Genomic DNA, 25,375 nt, shown 5'->3' with positions numbered 1-25,375 from the left:
GAAACAGACTAACTGTTGGGCTAGGGAACTGCTAACAAGTTAGACTATAATCTGGCCATATAACACAGTCACCAACTCTCAGTTTTCTGAAAGACAGAGATAAAGGCCTGAGAAACATTGCTAAGTTGTAGTTGTTTATACAGGAAGGACCACACTTCAGATGAAAACTGCTGACCACAAGAACACAGATCCTAGACTAGCTGAAATCAGAAGGCTAATGATACTTGAAACCTCACCCTGATGCCAACCAATCGAAGAACTGTCCATGAGCTCATCAGCCCTGCTCCTTGAACACTATAAAACTCACTAACCTTCCAGGGCGGGTCACATGGTTGTCATGGAACTGGTCCACTGTGGCCTCCTTTGCCTGGCAAAGCGATAAAAGCTGCACCCAAAACTCTGTCTCAAGGTTTCTATTAGGCACTGGTGAACAGAGGCCGAGTTTCACTAACTTCCTCCTTCCCTCTCATTCTACAACAGAGGGCATGTAAGAAATTATAAAGAAATTCTCATTTTTAAATTTTATTGTAGTACATATTTCAAATGTTAAATGGTAAGTTAAAAATAATGCATTTTGGTTACCAACTTATTGATGCATGTTCTCTCAATTTGAGAAAAATATTTTCCTATGATTCTAGTACTTGGCTCAACTTCTTTTTTCTACTCTGAAACAGTGTTTCAGGAGCTTTAGAAAGATCAATTTCACTGCAGGAAGCAGCCACATTTCTTTTCTCTTTATTACCCACACCACACAAATTAAGACTTCAGAAAAGATCCTAACTTAAACACCAGTGTTATTTGGGTCACCTCATTTAGTGCTGTGCAAATGGCAAAGCATTACACATGCATAAATTAACAATGCAAGAGATGCATTGTGTAGGAAGGAACAGTCCTTTGATTTGATTGGATGATATATAAGTCTAGGTCAACACTCGTTCCATGGTAACTAGAAAAACGAGATAAGAGGTGGGAGAACAACAGCCACCCCACTACAGTGCACGCACGCAGATAACACAAGGGTACACAGCCATACAAGTGTTCGGAAATTCCATACGTATGTAGGTATGCTTAAGGAAAGTGATCATGGTTGTTCCAGCTGTCTGAAGGTGATTAGTAAAGAGAAATAATCAGTGGCCTATTCTGGGAAACCCTGCTTTTTTGGGTAGGATTTGAGTTCTCAAACCAGATCCCTTATTCATTAGCAATTTTTTTTTTCTACCTTCAAGTGTCTTTATAAGGTGCTTCCTATCCCTACTCAGGGTATTCCTTTATTGTTCCAAGTTATTTCTAATTATATCTACATATCATCTATTTGTGACTTCTTTCCTAGTAGCTGCCTTTATTTATTTTTATTAAGTGATCTTTTAGCTCCATGCTTCTCAAACTGAGCCATACATGGCCCCTCATACATGGTATAGCAGGGGTTATATAAAGGTACAAGAGAAACTTGAACCATTTTTTCAGAGGGTTCATTTTGAAAATCTGAAAAGACATTATAGTGTTGTGGGCTCTGTTAACTGCCTAGGTGAGAATCTGGATGCTGCTACCTGTCCTTTGTACAGGTATCAACCTGTTCTTAAGCATTTTAAGCTGAAAATAGGAATATTACTAGTGTCTACTTTATATTTGGTTACGAGAAATAAATGGGCTTTCAGAACAATGCCTAACACACAGTAAGCTTTCAGCAGGTTATTAGTTGTTATGTATCTTAACATGTTGCACTCATCTCACACACTAGTAAAGTAATGCTCAAAATTCTCTAAGCCAGGCTTCAGCAACACATGAACCATGAACCTCCAGATGTTCAAGCTGGATTTAGAAAAGGCAGAGGAACCAGAGATCAAATTGACAACATCTGTTGGATCATGGAAAAAGCAAGAGTGTTCCAGAAAAACATCTCTTTCTGCTTTATTGACTATGCCAAAGCCTTTAACTGTGTGGATCACAATAAACTGTGGAAAATTCTGAAAGAGATGGGAATACCAGACCACCTGACCTGCCTCTTGAGAAACCTATATGCAGGTCAGGAAGCAACAGTTAGAACTGGACATGGAACAACAGACTGGTTCCAAATAGGAAAAGGAGTACGTCAGGGCTGTATATTGTCACCCTGCTTACTTAACTTATATGCAGAGTACATCATGAGAAACACTGGGCTGGAAGAAGCACAAGCTGGAATCAAGATTGCTGGGAGAAATCTCAATAACCTCAGATATGCAGATGACACCACCCTTATGGCAGAAAGTGAAGAAGAACTGAAGAGCCTCTTGATAAAAGTGAAAGAGGAGAGTGAAAAAGCTTAAAAGCTTAAAGCTCAACATTCAGAAAACTAAGATCATGGCATCTGGTCCCATCACTTCATGGCAAATAGATGGGGAAACAGTGGAAACAGGGGCTGACTTGATTTTTCTGGGCTCCAAAATCACTGCAGATGGTGACTGCAGCCATGAAATTAAAAGATGCTTACTCCTTGGAAGGAAAGCAACCTAGACAGCATATTGAAAAGCAGAGACATTACTTTGTCAACAAAGGTCCGTCTAGTCAAGGCTATGGTTTTTCCAGTGGTCATGTATGGATGTGAGAGTTGGACTATAAAGAAAGCTGAGTGCAGAAGAATTGATGCTTTTGAACTGTGGTGTTGGAGAAGACTCTTGAGAGTCCCTTGGACTGCAAGGAGATCCAACCAGTCCATCCTAAAGGAAATCAGTCCTGGGTGTTCTTTGGAAGGACTGATGTTGATGCTGAAACTCCCTTACTTGGGTCACCTGATGAGAAGAGCTGACTCATTTGAAAAGATCCTGATGCTGGGAAAGATTGAGGGCAGGAGGAGAGGGGGACGACAGAGGATGAGATGGTTGGATGGCATCGCAGACTCAATGGACATGGTAAACTCCAGGAGTTGGTGATGGACAGCGAGGCCTGGCATGCTGTGGTTCATGGGGTTGCAAAGAGTTGGACACAACTGAGCAACTGAACTGAACTGATCTGATCTTAACATTATTCATTTCCCCCTTGAGCAAATGTAAGCAAAGATGGAGAGAGGAAATGCTGAGGGGTGGATTCAGATAGGGATCTCAGAAATAGTCTCACTGAAAAGGTGACTGAGTAAAGACCTGAAGGGACTGAGAACCGTGTATTCAGGGAGAAGAGAATTTTAGACAGAGAGACCACCAAGCACAAGGGCTTAATCTATGCCTTCTAAGGTTTAAGGGGCAGAAGCATGAAGGCCAGCAGGGCTGGGACAGAGTGAGTGAGGTGGTGAGTAAAAGTAAGAGATGAGGGAGAGCCAGTGGATCTCTGAATGAAAAGGTGGTGATCATGTGCAGATGAGTCATACAATCTGACTTATGTTTTTCAAACCGTATTCCTTTGGATGCTGAGTTAAAAGACCCTAAGTAGACAAGGGTGAAAGCAGGTAGGCTAGTGTAATAATCCACTTGAGAGAAGACGGTGACTCAGACCAGAGTGGTGACAATGGATGGGGGTAGTAAGAAAAGAGAATTCTTGATATACTTTGAAAGTTAAAGTTGACAGGATTTAGTCAAATTAGATGTGAAATGAGAAAGAAGGAAGGAGTCAGTGGTGTTTCTGAAGTTTCTGGCCTGATTAAGATGTCATTAATGGAGACAGGAAGAGTAAGCTGGGGGCAATGTAAGACGTTTTTTCAGACACAGTAAACTTGGGATGCATTAAATGGAGATGTTAAGGAGATAGTTAAATAAACTGCTTGAAATTCAGGAAATAAATCCAGGTTAAAGTTACAAATTTGGGAGCATTTGGCATAAAATTTAAACTTATGAGGCTGATGGAGATCATCCAGGGAATAGTAAAGACAGAAAAGAGAGAAAGCCCAAGGACTGAACTTTGAGGCTTTGCTCTCACTTCTTTGTACAAAGAAGTTAAAGGTCAGAGAGAAGAGGGAGAACCACCAAAGAACACAAGGAGAGGTGCGATCCCAGGGTGGCATACTGTAGCAAGTCAGGTGGACAAAGTGTTTCACAGCGAAGAGGGTGCTCAACTGCAGCAAGCGCTACCCACTCAGATCAAGAAAGACAAGGACTGAAAGACCACCGGGTTTACAACGATGCTGTCAATGACGGCCTTGCCAGGAGCAGGAGTGCTGCAGTGGGAAAAACCCCGGCTAGAGAGTAGGCTTAAGGAGGAAGGGGAGAGAAATGGGAGACAGCAAGTTTAAGCAACACTTTATTTTCATATGCCAGTCAATATATGAGTATGTCTACTTTAGTAAAATATTCCCCTTTTCAAGTTATCTTCATAAAAACAATTACACCCTGGGAGAGTGGGAGGGGAGAGATACAGGTGAGGAAGATTAAGAGGTACAAACTTTCAGTTATGAAATTCCCAGTCACACGTATGAAATGTACTCTGGGGGAACAGTCAACAGTTATGTAATATTTTTGTAAGGTGACAAGTGACAACTAGACTAATCATGATCATTTTGAAATGTACAGTAATAATGAATCACTATGATGTGAGTGCCAGGAATTAAAACAGTGCTGTAAGTCAATTATACTTCAAAAGCAAACAAATAACTTGAGAGACATCAGATATGCGGCTATTAGAGGGGAGGAGAGAGAGAGGAGTTAGATGTAAACAGTCAAAAGGTACAAATTTCTAGTTATAAGATAAATACTAGGGATGTAATATACAATACAGTAAAGATAAAAAAACACTGTTACACATTGTAAATGAAGAATTCTCATCAGAAGGAAAAAATATTTTAAAAATCTATGTCTTTAATGTATCTATATGAGATGATGGATGTTCACTAAACCTACTGTGGTATCATTTCATGATGTGTGTAAGTCAGATTATGTTGTACACTTTAAGCTTATACAGTGCTGTATGTCAATTATATATTAATAAAATTGTTAGAAAAAAATACTCTCCATTTAAAGATTAGCAACTATCCAAACATAGGAAATCTACTTTGATGGAGAGAGTAGAAGAAAGGACTTTGGGGTAAGAATAGGAATTAAATATCAGTGGAAAAACATGATGTTATATTAAAAATTACTTATTGCCAAAACTAAACAGAAATGGCTCCAGTTTAGTCACAGATACATGGAACATAAAGTTTCAGCACAATTTCTAGAAAATTAGAAAAACCCACAGAGCTTTAAAACACATGTGCACGCATGAACATGTATGCTCACATGCACCTAGGCTTTACCATTCAGAAGCTCTAATTGAGCAAGTCTGGGGCTGAACCTGGGCAATTTTATGTTTTGAAAGCTTCAAAGGTGATTAAGAATTTGAAAGCACCACAGCCCAGCATGGGTTGAGAATCACTAGAATATAATTGTTTAAAACAAACCAAACCAATCAGGCTCCTCTATGAAATTCAGCAGTAAAATCACTATTTTTAGAAATTTTAAAAAGGACAAGTGGTACTACCAGTAGTAGGAGGCTATTTACTGCCTGGGGGTGACTATGTAGTATTTCCCAACCTATAATACTGAGAACAGTTTACCAGGGGATGGATGATTATGATAAATCCTTACTTTAAAGGATTCTGGCTAATTTATGAAACCTTTGTCAATACTGAAGAAACAAACACTTATCTTCTTTTTTATATGACTGAATTTAATGGCTTCCTATTGAAGATTAAATAACTTAAGAGGTCAGATATAAATGATCTCTAATTGAATTAATATAGATATAATTTAGTATTATGCCAATATTAACTAGTCTATTTCTGAAAAGCATAATCAAGTGAGATAGATTTGAAATTCTTATTCACAATTCCAAACAAAAAGATTGCATTAACTGATGTTTAAGGGAGACTGAAAAGAAGAAAAAGAAAAATTTGAATCCTGTTACTGATACTTTTGAGTTATTCAAGAATGCATAGCAATTTAGACTTTGATACAAAATAAGGCAAAACCGTATTAGAACAATGAAGAATAGAGGATTCTTCTGGTCAAAGACAGCAGTTTGCTATACTAGTTCACTAATCTCTTATTAAAATGCATGTTTTTATGAATTTTTATTTGCAGAAAATTTAAAGGGAAAGTCAGCATCACTACAGGTGAAAACAAACTTTTATGAATATTAAGAAAACAAACAAATCAAGAGGTGATTATTTGGAACATCTGATAAGGCTATCATTCAAGCTTCAAGTTATAACATAATAAAACTGATATATTTAAAATTTGTATGAATACTCTCAAAAGTTCTTAAGATAGTATTATTTTGGACAACATTTACAACATAAAATAATAATACCGATACCCATTTCTGCAGTGAAGTCAAATGTACACCAATTAAACCCAGAACGGAAAATGATCCCATTGCAATATTTTCATTACCTTGTGTGTAGGCAGCATCATCAGATCCCATACTCAACTTCCGTGCGTCACTTATTCTATCCACATGTGCTAAAGCAGGGTCCGTGAGGTGCTGAATATTCTCTGTTTCTACATAATGATCAGGATGGTTTAAAAGGTTTGTAAGTTCAAAGGTAGGGGACACCACCCCTGGTGAAACTGCAGGGGGTTTATTGGGAGAAACTGTAATTTTAAAAGTATATTTTGTATTGGGTTGAGTGACCACTACTCGAGGAGAAGTTGCAGAGTTATTGCCTATTGCTCGACTTTTGGGAGGGTGGTGATGAATAAAGGCAGGACCCATGCTCACTTGCCCGGACATATTCCTGGAGGCAGCGGATGCTCCAGAGTTGGTGGATATGAAGAGAGTGGGCTGATTTCGTATGACCTGCTCATCTCCTGCGGCAGCATTTGCTGATATATAGACCTTAGGTTGACTACGGGACATCACCTCATCAGTATTTGGGGGACTGGCAGCTATGTAAACAGTGGGCTGGTTTCTGTTTAAGGTCTGGCTGTTGACCGAAGAGGAACTGCTGGAGGTTCGAGGTCCAGAAGAACGCAATTTCGAAGAATTGTTTCTTTGTGGGGGTTCAAGTTTGATTTCAATCTGGTTTTTTCGAGGTCCTGTTGAAATATTCTGAATGTTATATTGGCTATGGGCAGAAGACTGTGAGCTACCAGACGAATGAATTGTGGGTGGTTGTGGAGTCGTAGGTGAACTGATGGGCATATAGACATGAGAGGTCTGGTGGCCTTGCTGATTCGGCTGCTGGGCTGAGGTATGTGGCAGGGGACTGGATGCAGGATATGTAGTCCAGGGACCAGGTTGTGAAGGTTGATAAACTTGTTGAGGGTTCATGGGATTAAACTGAGATACCCAGCCAGAATGCTGTTGTGTCTGTCGAGTTGTACCACTAGGAGTTGTAATGTAGGGCCTAATATAGATAGAATTTCCCTGTGGACTGTTAAGTACAGGTGGAGGTACACCATGTATGTGCAAAGAAGTAGGAGTATTACGACCAGTCTGGATATTTGGGGCTAACGTTACCATAATGGGATTAAATCTTGGAGTTTGTGGAGAAAGGTTAGATGTTCCTTTGCTGCCTAAGTGAAATCCAAGGTGTGGTGCTGAATTAGAAGCACCGGATGCACTGGACATTCCAAAAACATTAAAGCCTTGAGGAACTTGAGCTGGTGCTGTCTGTGGCTCCTGCTGAAACAGTTCATTATTGGACTGACCACCTTGAAGTTGTCCATCACTAATGCTGTGCGTTAGAGTCCTGCTTCCATTCATTCTATTTCCCTCTCTTCCATGGTGGTAAACATTCTGTGACTGCAAGTCCAAGTTGAGAGAAGTCATGTGATTGCGTAGACCAGAAATTCCAGAATCATCCGAAAAATTCAAGTCTCCTTCACCATAAAGATACCTTGTACTCTCCTGAGAGAGAACTGCACAGCAGGCATCCAGGTTATTATTATTCTGTAAGACAAAATAAAAACAGCTTGTGTTAACCAGAAGCCAATGCATATACTCTCATTGCTATTAAAATATTACAAGATTAATCAGAGATTAGTTAGTACAATTATAAGAGATACATTTGAGCCTTTTTTCTTGAGAAACTAATAGTAATGCAAACAGTTGAATTAAAAATCCTCATTACTGGGATGTCCCTGGTGGTCCAGGGGGTTAAGACTTCATCTTTCAATGCATTGGCTGTGCGTTCAGTCCCTGGTCAGGGAGCTAAGACCCCACATATGACTCGGCCAAAAAACCAAAACACAAAACAGAAACAATATTTTAACAATTCAATAAAGATAAAAAAAAATCCTCATTACTAAAGTAATGGTAAGTTCTCTAACAAACAACAGCTATAATAGGAGTTATTATTATAGTAGAAATAAAGAAAGGAGACAACAGAGGACAAGATGGTTGGATGGCATTGTTGATGCAATGGACACAAGTCTGAGAAAGCTCCAGGAGATAGTGAATGACAGGGAAGCCTAGCGTGCTGCAGTCCATGGGGTTGCAAAGAGTTGACATGATTGAGCAACTGAACTGAATGAACTGATCGATTTATAGAACAGATTCACACAAATATAGTAACACTGCAACTTAATTAAAAATGCAGTTTGAATGTTGAACAAAATATAAATACTCAACTTAAGCATATTAGTTAGTTCAGTAGCTCAGTCATGTCTGACACTTTGTGATCCCATGGGCTACAGCACGCCAGGCTTTCCTGTCCATCACCAACTCCTGGAGCTTGCTCAAACACATGTCCATCAAGTCGGTGATGCCATCCAACCATTTCATCCTCTGTCGTCCCCTTCTCCTCCTGCCTCCAATCTTTCCCAGCAACAGGGTCTTTCCTAATGAATCAGCTGGCCAAAGCATTGGAGCTTGCTGTATAATGAATACTTTGCATGTTCATGTGTTATGTATAATTCTTTCAAACCAATGACCTTTTAATAACTATTTTTTGTGGTATTTAAGTTAAAAGCTTCTAAAATTCATAACAAAGGTGTCACAATTCCTTAGGTGCTTCCTCTTTAGTGTTAAAAACAAACAAACCACATACGTATATGTATGTAATATAAGCTCAAGGTAGCCCCGCAGAAGGCAATGGCACCCCACTCCAGTACTCCTGCCTGGAAAATCCCATGGACAGAGGAGCCTGGTAGTCTGCAGTCCATGGGGTCGCTACAAGTCGGATACGACTGAGCAACTTCACTTTCACTTTTCACTTGCATGCATTGGAGAAGGAAATGGCAACCCACTCCAGTGTTCTTGCCTGGAGAATCCCAGGGATGGGGGAGCCTGGTGGGCTGCCGTCTATGGGGTCACAAAGAGTCGGACATGACTGAAGTGACTTAGCAGCAGCAGCAGCAGCCCCCAGAGTAACTGAGTTCACATCTTTGCCTTTAGAGAGCATCAATAATTCTACTCCAGAGAAATGAAAAAATAAAAACAAACCAAAAAATGACTGGATTGTTTCTTAAGAAGAGACTGACTAACCACTACTCACAAATTATCCATAAAAATATTTGCTGAACACCCACAATGTGTACAATATTCTGTTTGGGACTGTGGAGGACTCAAATGATGTATAAACCCAGACTTTTCCTTAGAAGAGCTTGGAACTCAATTAGGGAAACAAAATATGGATTTGTGAAAAAGTAACATTTTAAAAATATGAACATGTGCCAAATAATAAGTGGTACTGAAGTTCAACAGAGAGTTAATATTGTAGGCTACTGTAAAAAGGACTGTGTTAATGAAGGAGGTACAATCTCATTGATTTCCTTAGTATATGGAGGACCTAAATAGGAAAAAAAGCATTCCTGGTGAAGGGAATGGCCATGAGTAAATACAGACATAAATGTGACAGTAAGTAAAAGTATGTTCTAAACAAAGTGATTGGAATAGATCTGGCTGGAGTTAAAGGTTTCTACTGGAAATTCTGTGGAACAAACTGTTAGAAAATCAAATTGGGATTAAATAATTTACAGTTTTGAAAAATGAGTCACACTACGGAGTTTGGGCTTTAATATAGGAAACGGGAAGAGCCAGTAGAAGTGAAGACACAAAGGGTCTCTGGTGAAGATAAAGAACTCCACTGATACTTAAGATAAAGAAGAGAGGGGAAACTTTTTGACAAGAAGATCAGTTAGAAGACATGAAATAATGACTGATTGTGAAAACAAATTATGAAAGACTACGAACAGTCTTTCCCTGATAAGCTTCCCTGATAGCTCACTTGGAAAAGAATCTGCCTGCAACGCAGGAGACCCTGGTTTGATTCCTGGGTCGGGAAGATCTGCTGGAGAAGGGATAGGCTACCTACTCCAGTATTCTTGGGCTTCCCTTGTGGCTCAGCTGGTAAAGAATCCTCCTGCAATCGGACCCTGGGTAGGGAAGATTTCCCTGGAGAAGGGAAAGGCTACCCACTCCAGTATTCTGGCCTGGAGAATTCCATGAACCGTAGAGTCCATGGAGTCACAAAGAGTTGGACACGACTGAGTGACTTTCACTTTCACTTCACAGTCAACACAATTTGGCTATAAGGGAGAAAGAGAATTCAAGGAGAACTGGAAGACTAAGAGCCTGACAGAAAGGGCAGTTTTAGAGATAAAAAGGATGAACAGTCAGGTTAAAATGTCTATAGGTGATTTGATATGAGATAAAATCTTAGTAGAGAAAATGGTACTAAAAGGCATCTCCAAGTCTTGTTAAGAAATGGTAGTTCACAATTTGAACAGGTAACACAAAAGAAAAGATTAGTGAGTAAGGCTGGACTTTTTTCCCTCTTAAACCAACAGTTCAAATCTTTATGCCATAAAAATCCTTTTATCCTACACAGAGCTCTGAATTAATATACACTAGTTTTTCAAAGAAAATTTAAAAATTCATCACAATCTTTATCAACTGATTACTCCTTATTATAGTAAGACCTTATCTTTTGCCAGATCTAACTGGTGCTTTTGCTTCAAGCCAAGTTTATTGCTATTCCTAGTAAATTCTTCTCCCTATTCTAAGTCATAAAAGACCTCATCTTCTTATCTCCTTTTTGCTAACATTCCCAAATTAAAATGCATATTCCCTACTAAATCCAATCCCACACTTTTCAAAAGCTGACATCCATATTTACAAAATGTTTTAATTCTCTCAAGCTCCCAAAAATCCCTAATTCTTTATAATCTCTCATTAGTATTAATACTAGTCCCAGCTACACCATAACTCACATGTCCTTAGGTTTTTTTTACTCTCTACAGACATTACTTTCTTATTAGCAAAACCATAGAAGAATTCACAGGGACTTTTATAAGGCTACAATAGGATAAAAGGAAATATACTTTTTAAACATTTTATTTCAGAAAAGTTTAAACACATATAAAAGCACAGTAAATATCACAAGTGAAGTAAAGTGAAGTGAAAGTTGCTCAGTTGTGTCTGACTCTGTGTGACCCCATGGACCATACAGTCCATGGAATTCTCCAGGCCAGAATAATGGAATGGCTAGTCTTTCCCTTCTCCAGGGGATCTTCCCAACTCAGGGGTCAGACCCAGGTTTCCTGCATTGCAGGCAGATTCTTTACCAGCTGAACCACAAGAGAAGCCCAAGAATACTGGAGTGGGTAGCCTATGCCTTCTCCAGTGGATCTTCCTGACCCAGGAATCAAACTGGGGTCTCCTGCATTGCAGGTGTATTCTTTACCAACTGAGTTATCAGGGAAGTCCAAATATCACAAACTCTCCTATATTCATTATCAATCTTTATATGGCAAATCTTTCTTCACCAATTTATCTGTCCCAGCTGCTCCCATTAAGCTAGATCAAGCCTGACATTATTTTGTTTCCATCTGTAAATACATCAATATGTATCTTAAAACATAACCGCAAATGGCATTATCATATCCTAAAATAATCAGTACTTAATATCACATAATACGCAAGTAGTATTAAAGTCCCGTCTCGTAATATCACATAATATCCAAATAAGTGTTAAAGTCCCTTGTCTTGCAGGTGTTTTTTTAGTTAGTTTAAATCAGGATCTGAGCAAGGTTCACATATTTAATTTGGTTGATATGCCTCTTAGATGTCTTATAATAATAATTAACCCTCTCCTCTTTCTATAATTTTCTAAGCCATTTGTTTTTGAAAAATGGGTCATTTGTCCAGTAGAATTTCCCATCTGGATTGGCTGATTGCACCCTTGCGGTAGGACTATTTTCTGTTTTTCACTGCAAACTACTTCACTACAGGTGTGTGCAGGTTCATGCACACAAGTTTTTGGCAAGTCCCTTTGTAGGCTTCATTTCTTATTGTATCACACAGGAGGCACAATAATATATCTGCCTGTCTTTTTGTGACCTTAAGGCTGATTGGTAGGTTCTGATGTTGTCACAGCTTGATCCAGCTAGTGACTTTTAGCAGTCAGGGATGGTCACTGTTGAGAAACTTTATTAGGGGATGCAAAAGGGTAGTATTCCAATTAAAAGATTCCCTCTTCATGTATTGAGCTGCAATTCTTCCTCAAAGAATTTGACCTTTTCAACTCTTACTTTTTGCATAGAACAGGCAGGATAAATAAATTCTTTTTACTGGTTTTTAGAATAATGAATTGGTGCCCTAGCAACTTCCAAAGGTGACACATTTTCAGTATCATGATAAACTCCTGTATCTTTAACATTTTGATACGTGTCAAATGCTTGTCATTTATGGTCATTATATCCTATCTTTAGGCTAGTGGGAATGATTCCACATTGGCTCCAGTGTACACAGGACATGAACCCAGTAGTCTTTCATAGCTTCCTTGCTTTCTAATATGACAAGATGTTCAAGATCACCTTGTACAGCTCTTATCCCAGAACTATGATCAGCTGTTTCTCAAAGAAGCCCTGGTTACATTAGTGGGAAATGGTACAGGACTCCCATTAAGTGTATCAAAAGAGGTGGGGTGAGTTTTTAAAACGTTGAAAGTCACTGCTTTTTTGTATACATACAAATCTGCATTCTCTTCAAAATTACAGGAGAATCTGAATTGTTATTTCCAGTTCATCTTTCGTTTTCCCCCAAGCTTCTTGCATAGACAAAATCAAAGTATACACTATAATCATCCTTCTCATACTTGGGATTCATTCACTCTTTCAACCAATATTTACTGAGCATCCCATTAGCCAAGTAGAAAGGAATTTAATTGCTGTGTTAAGGACCTCATGGTCCAGTGGAGGAATTTAATGTGTACATAAATAAATATAATGCACAATGGTAGGTGTTTTAATAGGAATATGGATAAGGTTTATGGGTGGAGGTCATCTGAAAAGACTTCAATTAAGGCTATAGTAGTTAACTACTAAGGCTTACAAGTAATACTTAATGCATTATTTTGAAAAGAAAAGCAATTTTAAACTTAACAGATTTAACTGTCATATTGAGAATTAAAAAATAATGAAAATTTCAGTTGAAAAACTGAAAGTGCCAGCTACACAACATCTGTATACTATTCTAAGTTATGATTTAGTTACCAAATATAAATGTTAAAGATATGAATTACACCTGCTGAAAACACAGCTATCTTAGAGAATCCACAGCACAAGGAAATGATGTGAGCAGTTCCAAAAAGAGGGAGCTGACCAGTAAACAAAGTCGGAAAAGAACAGAAATAATACTGATACTTCTGTTCTCCTAAGAAGTAAGATGTTTAAGAACATGTATACAAAGTGGCAGTGTGATATGATCCTTTAACTACTGATTTTTAATATTCTGTACACTATTTTTTTTATCTAGAAAAGTTCTGAACCAGTATATTATAGGGAGGATAATATACTTGTCTTCAGAGAAAAGACAAAGAAGCCTACCCAACTGAGACAGGGAGTTGCTGTTCAATCAGTCGTGTCTGACTTTTTGTGACCCCATGGACTGCAGCACACCAGGTTTCCCTGTCCTTCCCCACCTCCCGGAGCTTGTTCAAACTCATGTCCATAGAGTCCAGTCATGCCATCCAACCATCTCGTCCTTGTCTCCTCCTGACTTCAATCATTCCCAGTACCAGGGTCTTTTCCAATAAGTCAGTTCTTTGCATCAGGTGGCCAAAGTATTGGAGCTTCAGCTTTAGCATCAGTCCTTCCAATGAATATTCAGGGCTGATTTCCTTTAGGATGGACTGGTTGGATCTCCTTACAGTCCAAGGGACTCTTAAGAGTCTTCTCCAACACCACAGTTCAAAAGCATCAATTCTTTAGTGCTCAGCCTTCACTATGGTTCAACTCTCACATCCATACATGACTACTGGAAAAATCATAGCTGTGATTATAAGGATCTTTGTTGGTAAAGTAGTATCTCTGCTTTTTAATACACTGTCTAGGTTTGTCATAGCTTTTCTTCCAAGGAGCAAGCGTCTTCAGTGATGTCCAACTCTTTGTTACACCATAGACTGCAGACCGCCAAGCTTCTCTGTCCATGAGATTCTCCAGGCAAAAATACTGGAGTGGATTGCCATTTCCTCCTCCAGGGGATCTTCCCAACACAGGGATCGAACCCAGGTCTCTTAGGTCTCCTTCACTGGCAGGCAGGTTCTTTATACCACTAGCGCCACCTGGGAAGCCCAAGTAAGGGAGAGCAGCTCCCCAAAGAAAGTAAGTAAGTAAGTGTTAGTCGCTCAGTCGTGTCTGACTCTTTGCGACCCCGTGGACTGCAGCCCACCAGGCTCCTCTGTCCATGAGATTTTCCAGGCAAGGATACTGGAGTGGGTTGCCATCCTTCTCCAGGGGATCTTCCCAACCCAAAGGAAGGCTGTCACTAAATAAGAGCTATTTACACTACGTTTAGAGGTAGTTTATTTGCTGTGACAGTTTAAAAGTAACTTTCTAAATTTGGGAAGATTCACACCCTAGTTGTTTCCCTAGAGGAGTCCTCCCCATCCCTCACTTGTTACATTTTTGTTATATCAGCTAGAAGACATATTGCTTGAATGCCCAGAAAGATTATCAACTCAATTTAAAAGAGCTGGGTATTGGGAAGCATGTCATACAGAGTTTTGTTTTCATAAAACCAGATTAATGTATTAAAGTTGACACTACTGAATGCCCAAAAGAAATTCTAAATTATTTATTTTGTTTTTTTTTGTAGTTAAAAACCTGTTAACTTATTTCATCTTTTTAAAAAATAGGTAATTTATTTACAAAGATCAAAACAACACTAAAAGATACACATTGAGAAGTCTCCTCTCATCTGGCCTGTTCCTTCTCGCCCACCATGGATAACCCTTCTTTTATTTCATTTTTAATCCTTCCAGTATATCCTCATACAAACAGGGGCAAATATATATACATATGTATATTTATTTATAGATGTATTTATATACATCTATATATACTCTACATTTTATTTAACTTAATACACCCTGAAGATTATACTTAAAGAGCTTCTCTCTCCTCCCTCCCTCCACATTCTGGACAGTTCTCTCAGTAGCAAATCTTACACAATCTTATTGAAGAATATAGTATTTTTCTATTTTTCAATGATTCAGTGAACATTCTCAGTATATTCTTATCAGAGAATGTGATTTAAAAAATTAGGAAGAGGTACCTGAGTTGTATAGCTCTGTGTATTCTTGCCACCTCTTCTTAATATCTTCTGTTAGGTCCATACCATTTCTGTCCTTTATTGTGCCCAGCTTTGCATGAAATGTTCCCTTGGTATCTTGACTTTTTTGAAGAGATCTCTAGTCTTTCCCATTCCATTGTTTTCCTCTATTTCTTTGCATTGATCATTGAGGAAGGCTATCTTATTTCTCCTTGCTATACTTTGGAACTCTGCATTCAGATGCTTATATCTTTCGTTTTCTCTGTTGCCTTTCACTTCTCTTCTTTTCACAGCTATTTATAAGGCCTCCTCAGACAACCATTTGCCTTTTTGCACTTCTTTTTCTTGGGGACAGTCTTGATCACTGCCTCCTGTACAATGTCATGAACTTCCATCCATAGTTCTTCAGGTACTCTGTCCATCGGATCTAATCCCTTGAATCTATTTCTCACTTCTAGCTCCCGGTCTTGTTTTCGCTGACTGTATAGAGCTTCTCCATCTTTGGCTGCAAAGAATATAATCAATCTCATTTCGGTGCTGACCATCTGGTGATGTCCATATGTATAGAGTCTTCTTTTGTGTTGTTGGAAGAGGGCGTTTGCTATGACCAGCACATTCTCTTGGCAAAACTCTATTAGCCTTTGCCCTGCTTCAATCTGTACTCCGAGGCCAAATTTGCCTGTTATTCCAGGTATTTCTTGACTTAACTACTTTTGCATTCCAGTCCCCTTAATGAAAAGGACATCTTTTTGGGGTGTTAGTTCTAGAAGGTCTTGTAGGTCTTCATAGAACCGTTTAACTTCAGCTTCGTCAGCGTTATTGGTTGGGGCATAGACTTGGATTACTGTGATATTGAATGGTTTGCTTTGGAAACGAACAGAGATCATTCTGTCCTTTTTGAGACTGCATCCAAGTACTGCATTTCAGACTCTTTTGTTGACTATGATGGCTACTACATTTCTTCTAAGATCCCGGATTCTTGCCCACAGGAGTAGATGGAATGGTCATCTGAGTTAAATCCATCCATTCCCGTCCATTTTAGTTTGCTGATTCCTAAAATGTTGATGTTCACTCTTGCCATCTCCTGTCTGACCACTTCCAATTTGCCTTGATTCATGGACCTAACATTCCAGGTTCCTACTACTCTTTAAAGCATTGGACTTCACTTCCATTGCCAGTCACATCTACAACTGGGTGTTGTTTTTGCTTTGGCTCCGTCTCTTCATTCTTTCTGGAGTTATTTCTCCAATGATCTCCAGTAGCACGTTGGGCACTACTGATCTGGGGAGTTCATCTTTGAGTGTCCTATATTTTTGCTTTTTCATACTGTTCACGGGGTTCTCAAGGCACGAATATTGACAAACTTGTATGTAGGTCAGGAAGCAACAGTTAGAACTGGACATGGAACAGCAGACTGGTTCCAAATAGGAAAAGGAGTACGTCAGGGCTGTAAATTGTCACCCTGGTTATTTAACTTATATATGCAGAGTACATCGTAAGAAACGCTGGGCTGGATGAAGCACAAGCTGGAATCAAGATTGCTGGGAGAAATATCAATAACCTCAGATATGCAGATGACACCACCCTTATGGCAGAAAGCAAAGAAGAACTAAAGAGCCTCTTGATGAAAATGAAAGAGGAAAGTGAAAAAGTTGGCTTAAAGCTCAACATTCAGAAAATTAAGCTCATGGCATCAGGTTCCATCACTTCATGGCAAATAGGTGGGGAAACAGTGGAAACAGTGGCAGACTTTATTTTGAGGGGTTCCAAAATCATTGCAGGTAGTGGCTGCAGCCATGAAATTAAAAGATGCTTGCTCCTTGGAAGAAAAGCTATGACCAACCTAGACAGCATATTAAAAAGCAGAGACACTACTTTGCCAACAAAGATCCGCCTAGTCAAGGCTGTGGTTTTTCCAGTAGTCATGTATGGATGTGAGAGTTGGACCATAAAGAAAACTGAGCGCTGAAGAATTGATGCTTTTGAACCGTGGTTTTGGAGAAGACTCGAGAGTCCCGTGGACTAAAAGGAGATCCAACCAGTCCATCCTAAAGGAGATCAGTCCTGAATATTCATTGGAAGGACTGATGCTGAAGCTGAAATTCCAATACTTTGGCCATCTGATGCAAAGAGCTGACTCCTTGGAAAAGACCCTGATGCTGGGAAAGACTGAAGGCAGGAGGAGAAGGGGATGATAGAGGATGAGATGGCTGGATGGCATCACCGAGTCAATGGACAAGAGTTTGAGTAAACTCTGGGAGTTGGTGATGGACAGGGAGGCCTGGTGTGCTGCAGTCCATGGGGCTGCAAAGAGTTGAACATGACTGAGTGACTGAATTGAACTGAACTGAACCTGAGTTGTAGGAGAAGATACTGTCCCCTCACTGTTGCTGCTCCTTTTCAGATTTTCTTTAGTTTTTGACTCCATTTTTATTACCCTTCCTTCCTCTTTCATTTTCATTACACATCTGATATCAACAAATATGGACTACTGATTCACTCACCAAATATTCATTATGGGCCTTCCACTATTACTACTGTTATTCATATTGGTTGCTAACATTACTTGAGCACTCATTATGAATCAGTTATCCTATTAGCTGCTTTCCTGCATTATCACATTTAATTCTCTGTGAAGTTTTTTTTAAAGTTTCCATTGTACACTTGAGGAAAATGAAGGTCAGAGAAGTTAATTCAATTGCTGCGATTAACTGTCAAATATTGAATTCAAGTCTCTTTTACTCACAAAACATATGCTACTTGTTATTATTAAAAATTTTAAATTAATTTATTTCCCTTTAGCTTTACCTGAGGTATGATGGATAAATAAAAACTGTATATATTTAGGTTGGACAACATGATTCTTTTTAAAGGTTATAGTGGGAGGATTTAATATACTTATAAGTTGTGAAATGATTACCACAAGTAACACATTCAGTACTCCACACAGCCAATTTTTTCTTTCTTCCTTTTTTTTGCAGTAAGAATACTCAAGATCTACTCTTCTAACAAATTTCAAATATACAATACAGTACTATTAACTCAAAACATATGCTTTTAAATAATGTACCACAGAAAGAGCCAGACATATTTGGAGAATTCCAACTAGCTGAGGATGATTATGGCAAAGGGTATGAGGAAGGGAGGACTAGGCAAGAGGTCATGCTGCAGAAGGCGGCAAGATTTTAGATCACAGATCTAGTATGCGCTCATCAAGATTTATCAGCTTTACTCTGAAGGGTATGGGTAACAACCATGGGGCTTTTAAGCAGGTAAATAAATATATGATCAAATCTGAATTTAAAAGGACATTTCTATCAGAAGTGAGACAGACAGACTGGAAAGACCAAAACGGGTTAGACTAAAGGTGGGAGACTAATTGAGTGTACAGGAGTAGGTGACAGAGTGTGAACAAAATGGAGATGCTTGATATCAATACAGATATGGAGCCTTTTCAAGTTTCATAGAATTTAAAACTTAAAAAATTATTCAACAAGAGTAAATATGTCTGAGCCCCAATCACCTTTATCTCCATTTGAACAAGCTGAAACTTTTCTTGACAGAAAGATTTCCAGTTTAATCAAATGAGAAAGTACACTATCACGAAATATTTAGAATTATGTATTTCTAAAATTATATGTACTAAGAAAAATCTAAAAATGTATTAGAGAGTGATATTAAATGGAAAACTTACAGAGTAAATTAAAAAAATATAAAAATAAAGTTTTTTCTTTAGAATTGGGACTTCAGGCACTGTCTAGTCAAATCCCTCCATTTTACAGGTAAGAAAACTAAAGGACAAAAGAAGGCATATTACTTGTCAAATATGCTTAGGGTGCCATTTAGGATTAGATCCCAAGTTTCCTGATTCCTTATTTAATGATTTTCTCATTTTCATATGAAGTGGAAGACCTGGAATTTTTAAAAGTTCTCCTGGCAAAACTGGGTAAAGGAGGAGTCAAGCAAGCTCATCATATATGTGGACCATATATTAATGCTTTATATAAGATCTCACTTAATCCTCATATCTACTTTACAAGGTAGGTATTATCCATATGACAGATGGGAAACAGAGAGCCTAGAACTTGCTAAAGGCTAAATGACTATCAGACATCAAAGCTCATCTCTCCATCATACTGCACTAATGCCAAAGAAGGTAAAAGTGTTTTCTTCCAATGTTTAAAAAAATTCCAAGTTGTATTAATAAATTCAGAAATCATTAAACACTGACCTGTAACATGCACCTGGATACAACAACTTCAGGTACTTCAGGGAATTTTTGTCGCAGGTCATGCAAAACCTGAAAATCAATTTGGTGGCTTCCTTGGGCCATTCGTATATTGCCTGATCAGGACTATTTGTACAATAGGCAATTCTAGGCCTTAGTGGAAATAGTACTCATCTCTTCTGTCCAAGCATTTTCTGTGAAAGAAAGAAAAAAAAAATTTTAATGAGAACTGTTATAGAATTAATATTATCATGGATTTAAAATTTCAATACAAAAGGGTATGTGCTTTAGTATCTAACATTTAGTATAAATTATAAAAATATTTAGTCTTATAATGCTTCCAGGATAGTTACACTGTCTTTTCAGTTTATAACTACTGATGGCAAACTTTAAAATTTTCTAATTCCTATGTATTTGTGTATGTTTTATAATGGATGTGCCTAAAGGCATTCAAATAAGAAATTACTGTCAAGGTTGTTTTAAAAGGGAAAATATGAGTAATGTCACTGATTTTTTTCTTAATTATCAGAGGACAGCCTAAGGGAGTAATCTTATTTATTCTACTAAAATTTTTTAAACTTTGGATCCTAAAAAACTTTGGTTCTACAAATAGCTTTGCATGCTCTATCTAAAAATGATCTGTAAATCAAAATCATTGATTTACATTGATATCATTGATATTTTATCTTAATTTTCAGATGTACTTAATCCTTAAATGTGTAATCAATTCATCTTCAGGGGCTTGGTAGCATTTTATTCCCTCTGTCTTTATTAAATCAGTATTTTAAAATACTAATGCTTGAGCCCCAACCCCAGAGCTTCTGGTTTGATTGGTTGGGAGCAACATGAGCATATGGATTTTTAAAAGCCCCCCAAGAGAGTCTAATGTATGGTCCAAGTTGAGAAATACCAAATTTATTTATATCCCTAACACTTAACATAAACCATGTTTAATCTTAAAGCCTCTTTGGGATATAAATAGCATATAAATATATTAAACCTATATAACATATTAAAATATTTAAAATCATACTATTTGTACAATAATTAAAATACAATTAATTTTAGAATAAATTTAACAATAAGACGATCTCTTTAAAACAAATTTCTTATCTGTAATATTTCTCTTTTCCATAAGCTTAAATACAAGTCTATAAACTCCATGAATACAGAAATTGGTCTTTCATGTCCCTTATTGCACACCTAGCACTCTGTAGACAGTTTTCAGCGTAACAGTAGATATTAAAACACTTTTGAGTAAATTTAGTTATGACAGAACTCCTGAATCCTCAACAGAATAAAAGCTCATTTAGATATCATGTTTGGTAAAGACTTTCAAACTTTTTACCATCATTTGGTTAATTTTTCCCTACTTCTTTTGTCTGTGTGACTTCAGCTTAGTTACATCTCCTAGGTAAAAGCACTGCCAAACCAAATTATTTGCATTACAGATTTCCCAAATCTATTTCCAAAACACACACACATAATATTTTAGCACCCAATGTAATATTTCTACAAATGGGTTGCAAGAGAAAAGAAGATTACTGGAAATTAGTAAATGATATTTAAACATAATATAAGGGACAGTAAACATGCTATAGCATTGCTGATCTTGAGAAAGTCTCTCTGGACTTCACTCCAGCTATCAACTCATTTATCTGCCCATTCCCTTTTTCAGGCTAAACTCCTTGAAAGGATGGTTTATACTTTGTCTTCATTTCCTCCCTCTTATCACTTTAAAATCTACCAAGTCAGGTCTTCATAGTTTTTCTCCACTGAAACTACTTATCAAAGTTGCCCAGGATCTTCAGATTGTTAAACTTAACGTCACTCCTCAGGCCTCATCTCACTAGATCTCTCTTCAGTTCATAAACCAGTCAACCACTCCCCATTCTTTAAACAATTTCTTCACTTGGCTTCTGAGATTTATACTCTTCTGGATTTCTACCCACCCACTGGCAGTTCCTTGTCAGTTTTCTTTGTCAGATACTCCTCTGGACACCGGTGAGTTATGCAGTTCAGACCTAGGGTTTCTTTTCGATTACACCTATGTTCCTTGTCAAGGTAATCTCAACCAAACACACTACTTTAAACAAAGGCTTTGCAAATCTATATGTCCAACTCCAAGGGAGCTCTTTCTCCCTTGAGTTCCAGGCTACATGACCAGCTGCTTTCTTCACATCTATGTCTGGATATCTAAAATTCACTTCAAACTTAGTATGTCCAAAATTGAACTCTTAATTTCCCCTACCCAGACCAAATCTTTCCCAGTCTCTTTCACCTCCATATATGGTACCATCAATCACTAAGCTGGTCCTTCTCACATGCCATATCTAATCTATCATCAAGTTTTGCTGGCTGTTATCTGCAAAAGAATTATTTTGAATCTGATCACATTTTCCCACCTCTATTACTGCTCTTATTCAAGCCATGATCACAGCTCACCTAGACTGCCACTGCCAAGGTCTCCTCCCTGCTTAACTCTGCTCCAGCCCTACCTCTTACTCTACAGAACAGAGTGATCCTTGTGAAAAGTAAATCAGAACAATCAATCATTTCCCCAGCGCAAAATCCTGTAACACAAGACCCCTGGCTAACTACCACCTGGGACTTCATCTCCTACCACTGTCTTTGTTCCCTCAGTTGCACACTGAGTTCCCTCACACTGGTTCTCTCTCAAAGAGAAGTTAACCTCATTCCTCCCTTGGGGCTTTTAGACTTGTGGCCCCTTTTGCTTGGAACCCTTTCCACTCAGATATTTGCATGGCTCTCTCACACTTCACTAAGATCTCTGATCAGACTGCTTCCTTGACCAATCTCTCTACCTAAAATATTGCCACACTTTTCTCCTCTCTCTCCCTATCACATCTTCATACCTTGCTTTTACTTCATAGCATTTTATCAACACTGACATATCTACCTATCTACCTACCTGCCTATCCTTAAAGCATTAGCTCCACAGGATCAAGAACTTCAGAGTTTACAGCTGTATTCCCAGGGCCTAGGTCCAAGATGTAACATTTGTTAGATGAAATAAAGGTTTTACTGTATGGTTTCTTCATGTATTTTGCTTCTAAAATGCATTTCAAGTAATCTAGATTTGGAAATTATCATTTGAAGGAAAGGCAAATAAATAAATCCTCAGTCTAAATTCAGGACAACCTTTCGTATTTAAAAGAGGATGAAAATAAATTTCAACTCATTCTATTATTAACACATACACAGAAATCTCTGAAGTTCTTTGAAAAAACTCTTATATGACTATCAAGTATACTAACAAGAAAATTGTTCAAACGCACAATTGTATTTTAGGGATTCCACTTCCTGAAATGGCAAAGTAGCTCCTACTCGACTGATGCTCTCATGAGTAACTTCTGTAACTAGACAAAACATAAAGAGCTTGAAAACAGAAAAAGCAACGTGGGAGTGGTGGTGCTGGGGGATGGGAGGAGGAGAAGAGAGTCAATAGTTGGAAGAAGTAGACAACATGGGGTGACTTTCCATTTTTTAAATGGTTTTTAGCCAGAGAGCACATCCCAGTTGTTTTTGCACAGCAAAAGCCCAAACAAGTAAATCTTCAGTCTAATTCACTTAATGAACCAAAGGACAGATTTTGGCATGACCACAACAGCTGAAAACTTAGCGAGTAAATCACCAAAAGGAGAGAAACACCGAATTTTGTGTATAATATCTACATATATCTCTGGTTCCCAAACTATACAGACTTGAGATTCCAAGCAATCAGGCTAAAGCTAAAGTAACAAAAGTGAGGTTTCAGTTTGTAGTTTAAGTTCAGTCAAGTTAACTGCCTACTAAAACTAACAAGCAAGCATGCAAACCACTAACCAAACATCAACATATTCTAAAGGAACACAATAGACTTCAGTCTCTAAAATGTTATGGATGTTATGAATGACATCCAAGTTATAATCTAAAATTATTACACATAAGAAACAGGAAAAACTGACCCATTGTCAAGAGAAAGGCAACTGAGGGAGACCAAGCCCAAGATGACCCAGATGCTAGAATTAGCACATAAGGATTTTAAAGCAGCTATTTTAACTATGTTCAAGAATGCAAGGGCCAATATGCTTGGATTTCTCAGTCAAGGAAAAAAAACAAAACAAAACTATAAAAGAAATGCAAATTCAAGAAGTGAAAAACAAAACGTCTGAAATAAAATTCACTGGCTAGGTTTAATCACAAATTGGAAATGACAAGAGTCAATGAACTTGAAGACACAGCAACAGAAATCATTAGAACCTGAAAGATAGAGAAAAAAAAAATGACCGAGACAGGGAAATGAACCTACCTCAGGGACCTGTGAGAAAGAATCAGTAACTCTTAACATACCTGTAACTGGAATTCCAGAAGGAAAGGGGACAGAGAATGGGATAGAAAAAAGTATTTAATGAAACAGTGTCTAAAAATTTTCCCAAGTTAATAAAAGATCTAAATTTACACATCAAGAACTTGACTGGCTCCCTGCCCATCTTGGAGGTTGTTCTTGGTTGGGAGCCATCTCACATCTAAAGCAGGAAGATGGTGGTCACAAGGAAGACAATAAAGTTGCCTAAATCACTCAACTCTAGACTCTGTATCAACCCAAGATTCCAACTCCTTATGAAAAGTGGCAAGCACATGTTGGGGTACATGCAGGCCCTGAAAATGGTAAGATGAGGCAATGTGAAACTGGTCATCCTCATCAACAACTGCCCAGGTTGAAGAAACCTGAAACAGAGAATTACGCCATGTCAGCCAAAACTGGTATCCATTTGCAGTGGCAATAATGTTGACTTGGGCACAGGGTATGGGAAATACCAGAATAAGAACCATGGCTATCACTGATCCAGCTGATTTGGTATCTTTAGAAGCATGCCAAAACAGATTAGTGAAAAGTCAATCATGGAAAAATTTTCTATAATACAACTGGTCAGAGTCTGCTTTAAACACAACAAACAAGCAAAAAGATCTTGATCAAGAAGATCAGCAAGTCTTAAACAGACAAAGCCAGAGAAATCACACATAGGCATAAGAGTCAGTGATATGAGACCAAAGAAAAAGAAAATCCTGAAAGCAGTCCAAGAAATAAAATAAAGGGCAACAACAATTTAAATGAAGGCTGACTTCTCATCAAAACAGTGAAGGCCAGAAGATACTGAAAAGACAAAATTCAAGTGCTGAAAGGCAAAAGAAACAACCTATATTCTGCATCCACCAAAAGTAAACTTTAAGAACAAAGCAAGATAACTGTTTTTAAATGTAGCCTTGTGGGTGAGTGAATAAGCTTTACAACTAAACACACTATTGAAACAAACAGGTATTTATTTAATTTTGAAAGGAAAACCAAGAAATACCTTACAATTTAATCTGGAAAATTATTTCTAGTAATAAACAGAAATGCATTTTCTATGGTTAAGATGCAAAATGACTGCTCTTCTGAGAAAAGAATAAAGAAATCATGCTTTATAGGAATGCATCTAACAATGGGGCAAACTTTTAGCACCTAACCTGCGGCCAGCTCAAATAATCTGGGAGGAATAAGTTCTTAATGATTTTAAATAGTAGCAGAGTATATGTGCTGCTGTGTGCTGTGCTCAGTCGCTAAATTGTGTCTGACTCTGCAACCGCATGGACTGTAGCCTACCAGGCTCCCTTGTCCATGGAATTTTCCAGGCAAGAATGCTGGAGAGGATTACCATTTCCTCC

The 25,375-nt window shown here is 38.1% G+C and overlaps 1 protein-coding gene and 1 pseudogene across 6 annotated transcripts in view; one reads left to right on the top strand and one right to left on the bottom strand.

Annotated features, from left to right (window-relative positions):
• TAB2 (TGF-beta activated kinase 1 (MAP3K7) binding protein 2) overlaps positions 1–25,375 on the bottom strand; it is an 85,076-nt gene that overhangs the window by 21,144 nt on the left and 38,557 nt on the right. For 4 of the 6 annotated variants that reach the window (XR_009495801.1, XM_005211035.4, XM_059889803.1 and 1 more), the window contains 2 exons: positions 19,670–19,860; positions 6,333–7,833 (listed from right to left, as the gene is read on the bottom strand). Coding sequence is in view for 5 of the 6 variants with exons in the window: in XM_005211035.4 (XP_005211092.1) it covers positions 6,333–7,833; positions 19,670–19,771 (1,603 nt within the window). In the remaining variant the exon portion in view is untranslated. Of the gene's footprint in view, positions 1–6,332; positions 7,834–19,669; positions 19,862–25,375 lie in introns of those variants that run through there. The other 2 variants (NM_001192372.1, XM_059889804.1) reach the window with 2 other exon arrangements.
• LOC107132785 (large ribosomal subunit protein eL30-like) lies at positions 23,977–25,065 on the top strand (annotated as a pseudogene).

Source organism: Bos taurus, chromosome 9 (assembly GCF_002263795.3).
Source record: "Bos taurus isolate L1 Dominette 01449 registration number 42190680 breed Hereford chromosome 9, ARS-UCD2.0, whole genome shotgun sequence".
Lineage (NCBI taxonomy): Eukaryota > Metazoa > Chordata > Mammalia > Artiodactyla > Bovidae > Bos > Bos taurus.
This window is presented reverse-complemented; position numbering and strand designations above follow the sequence as displayed.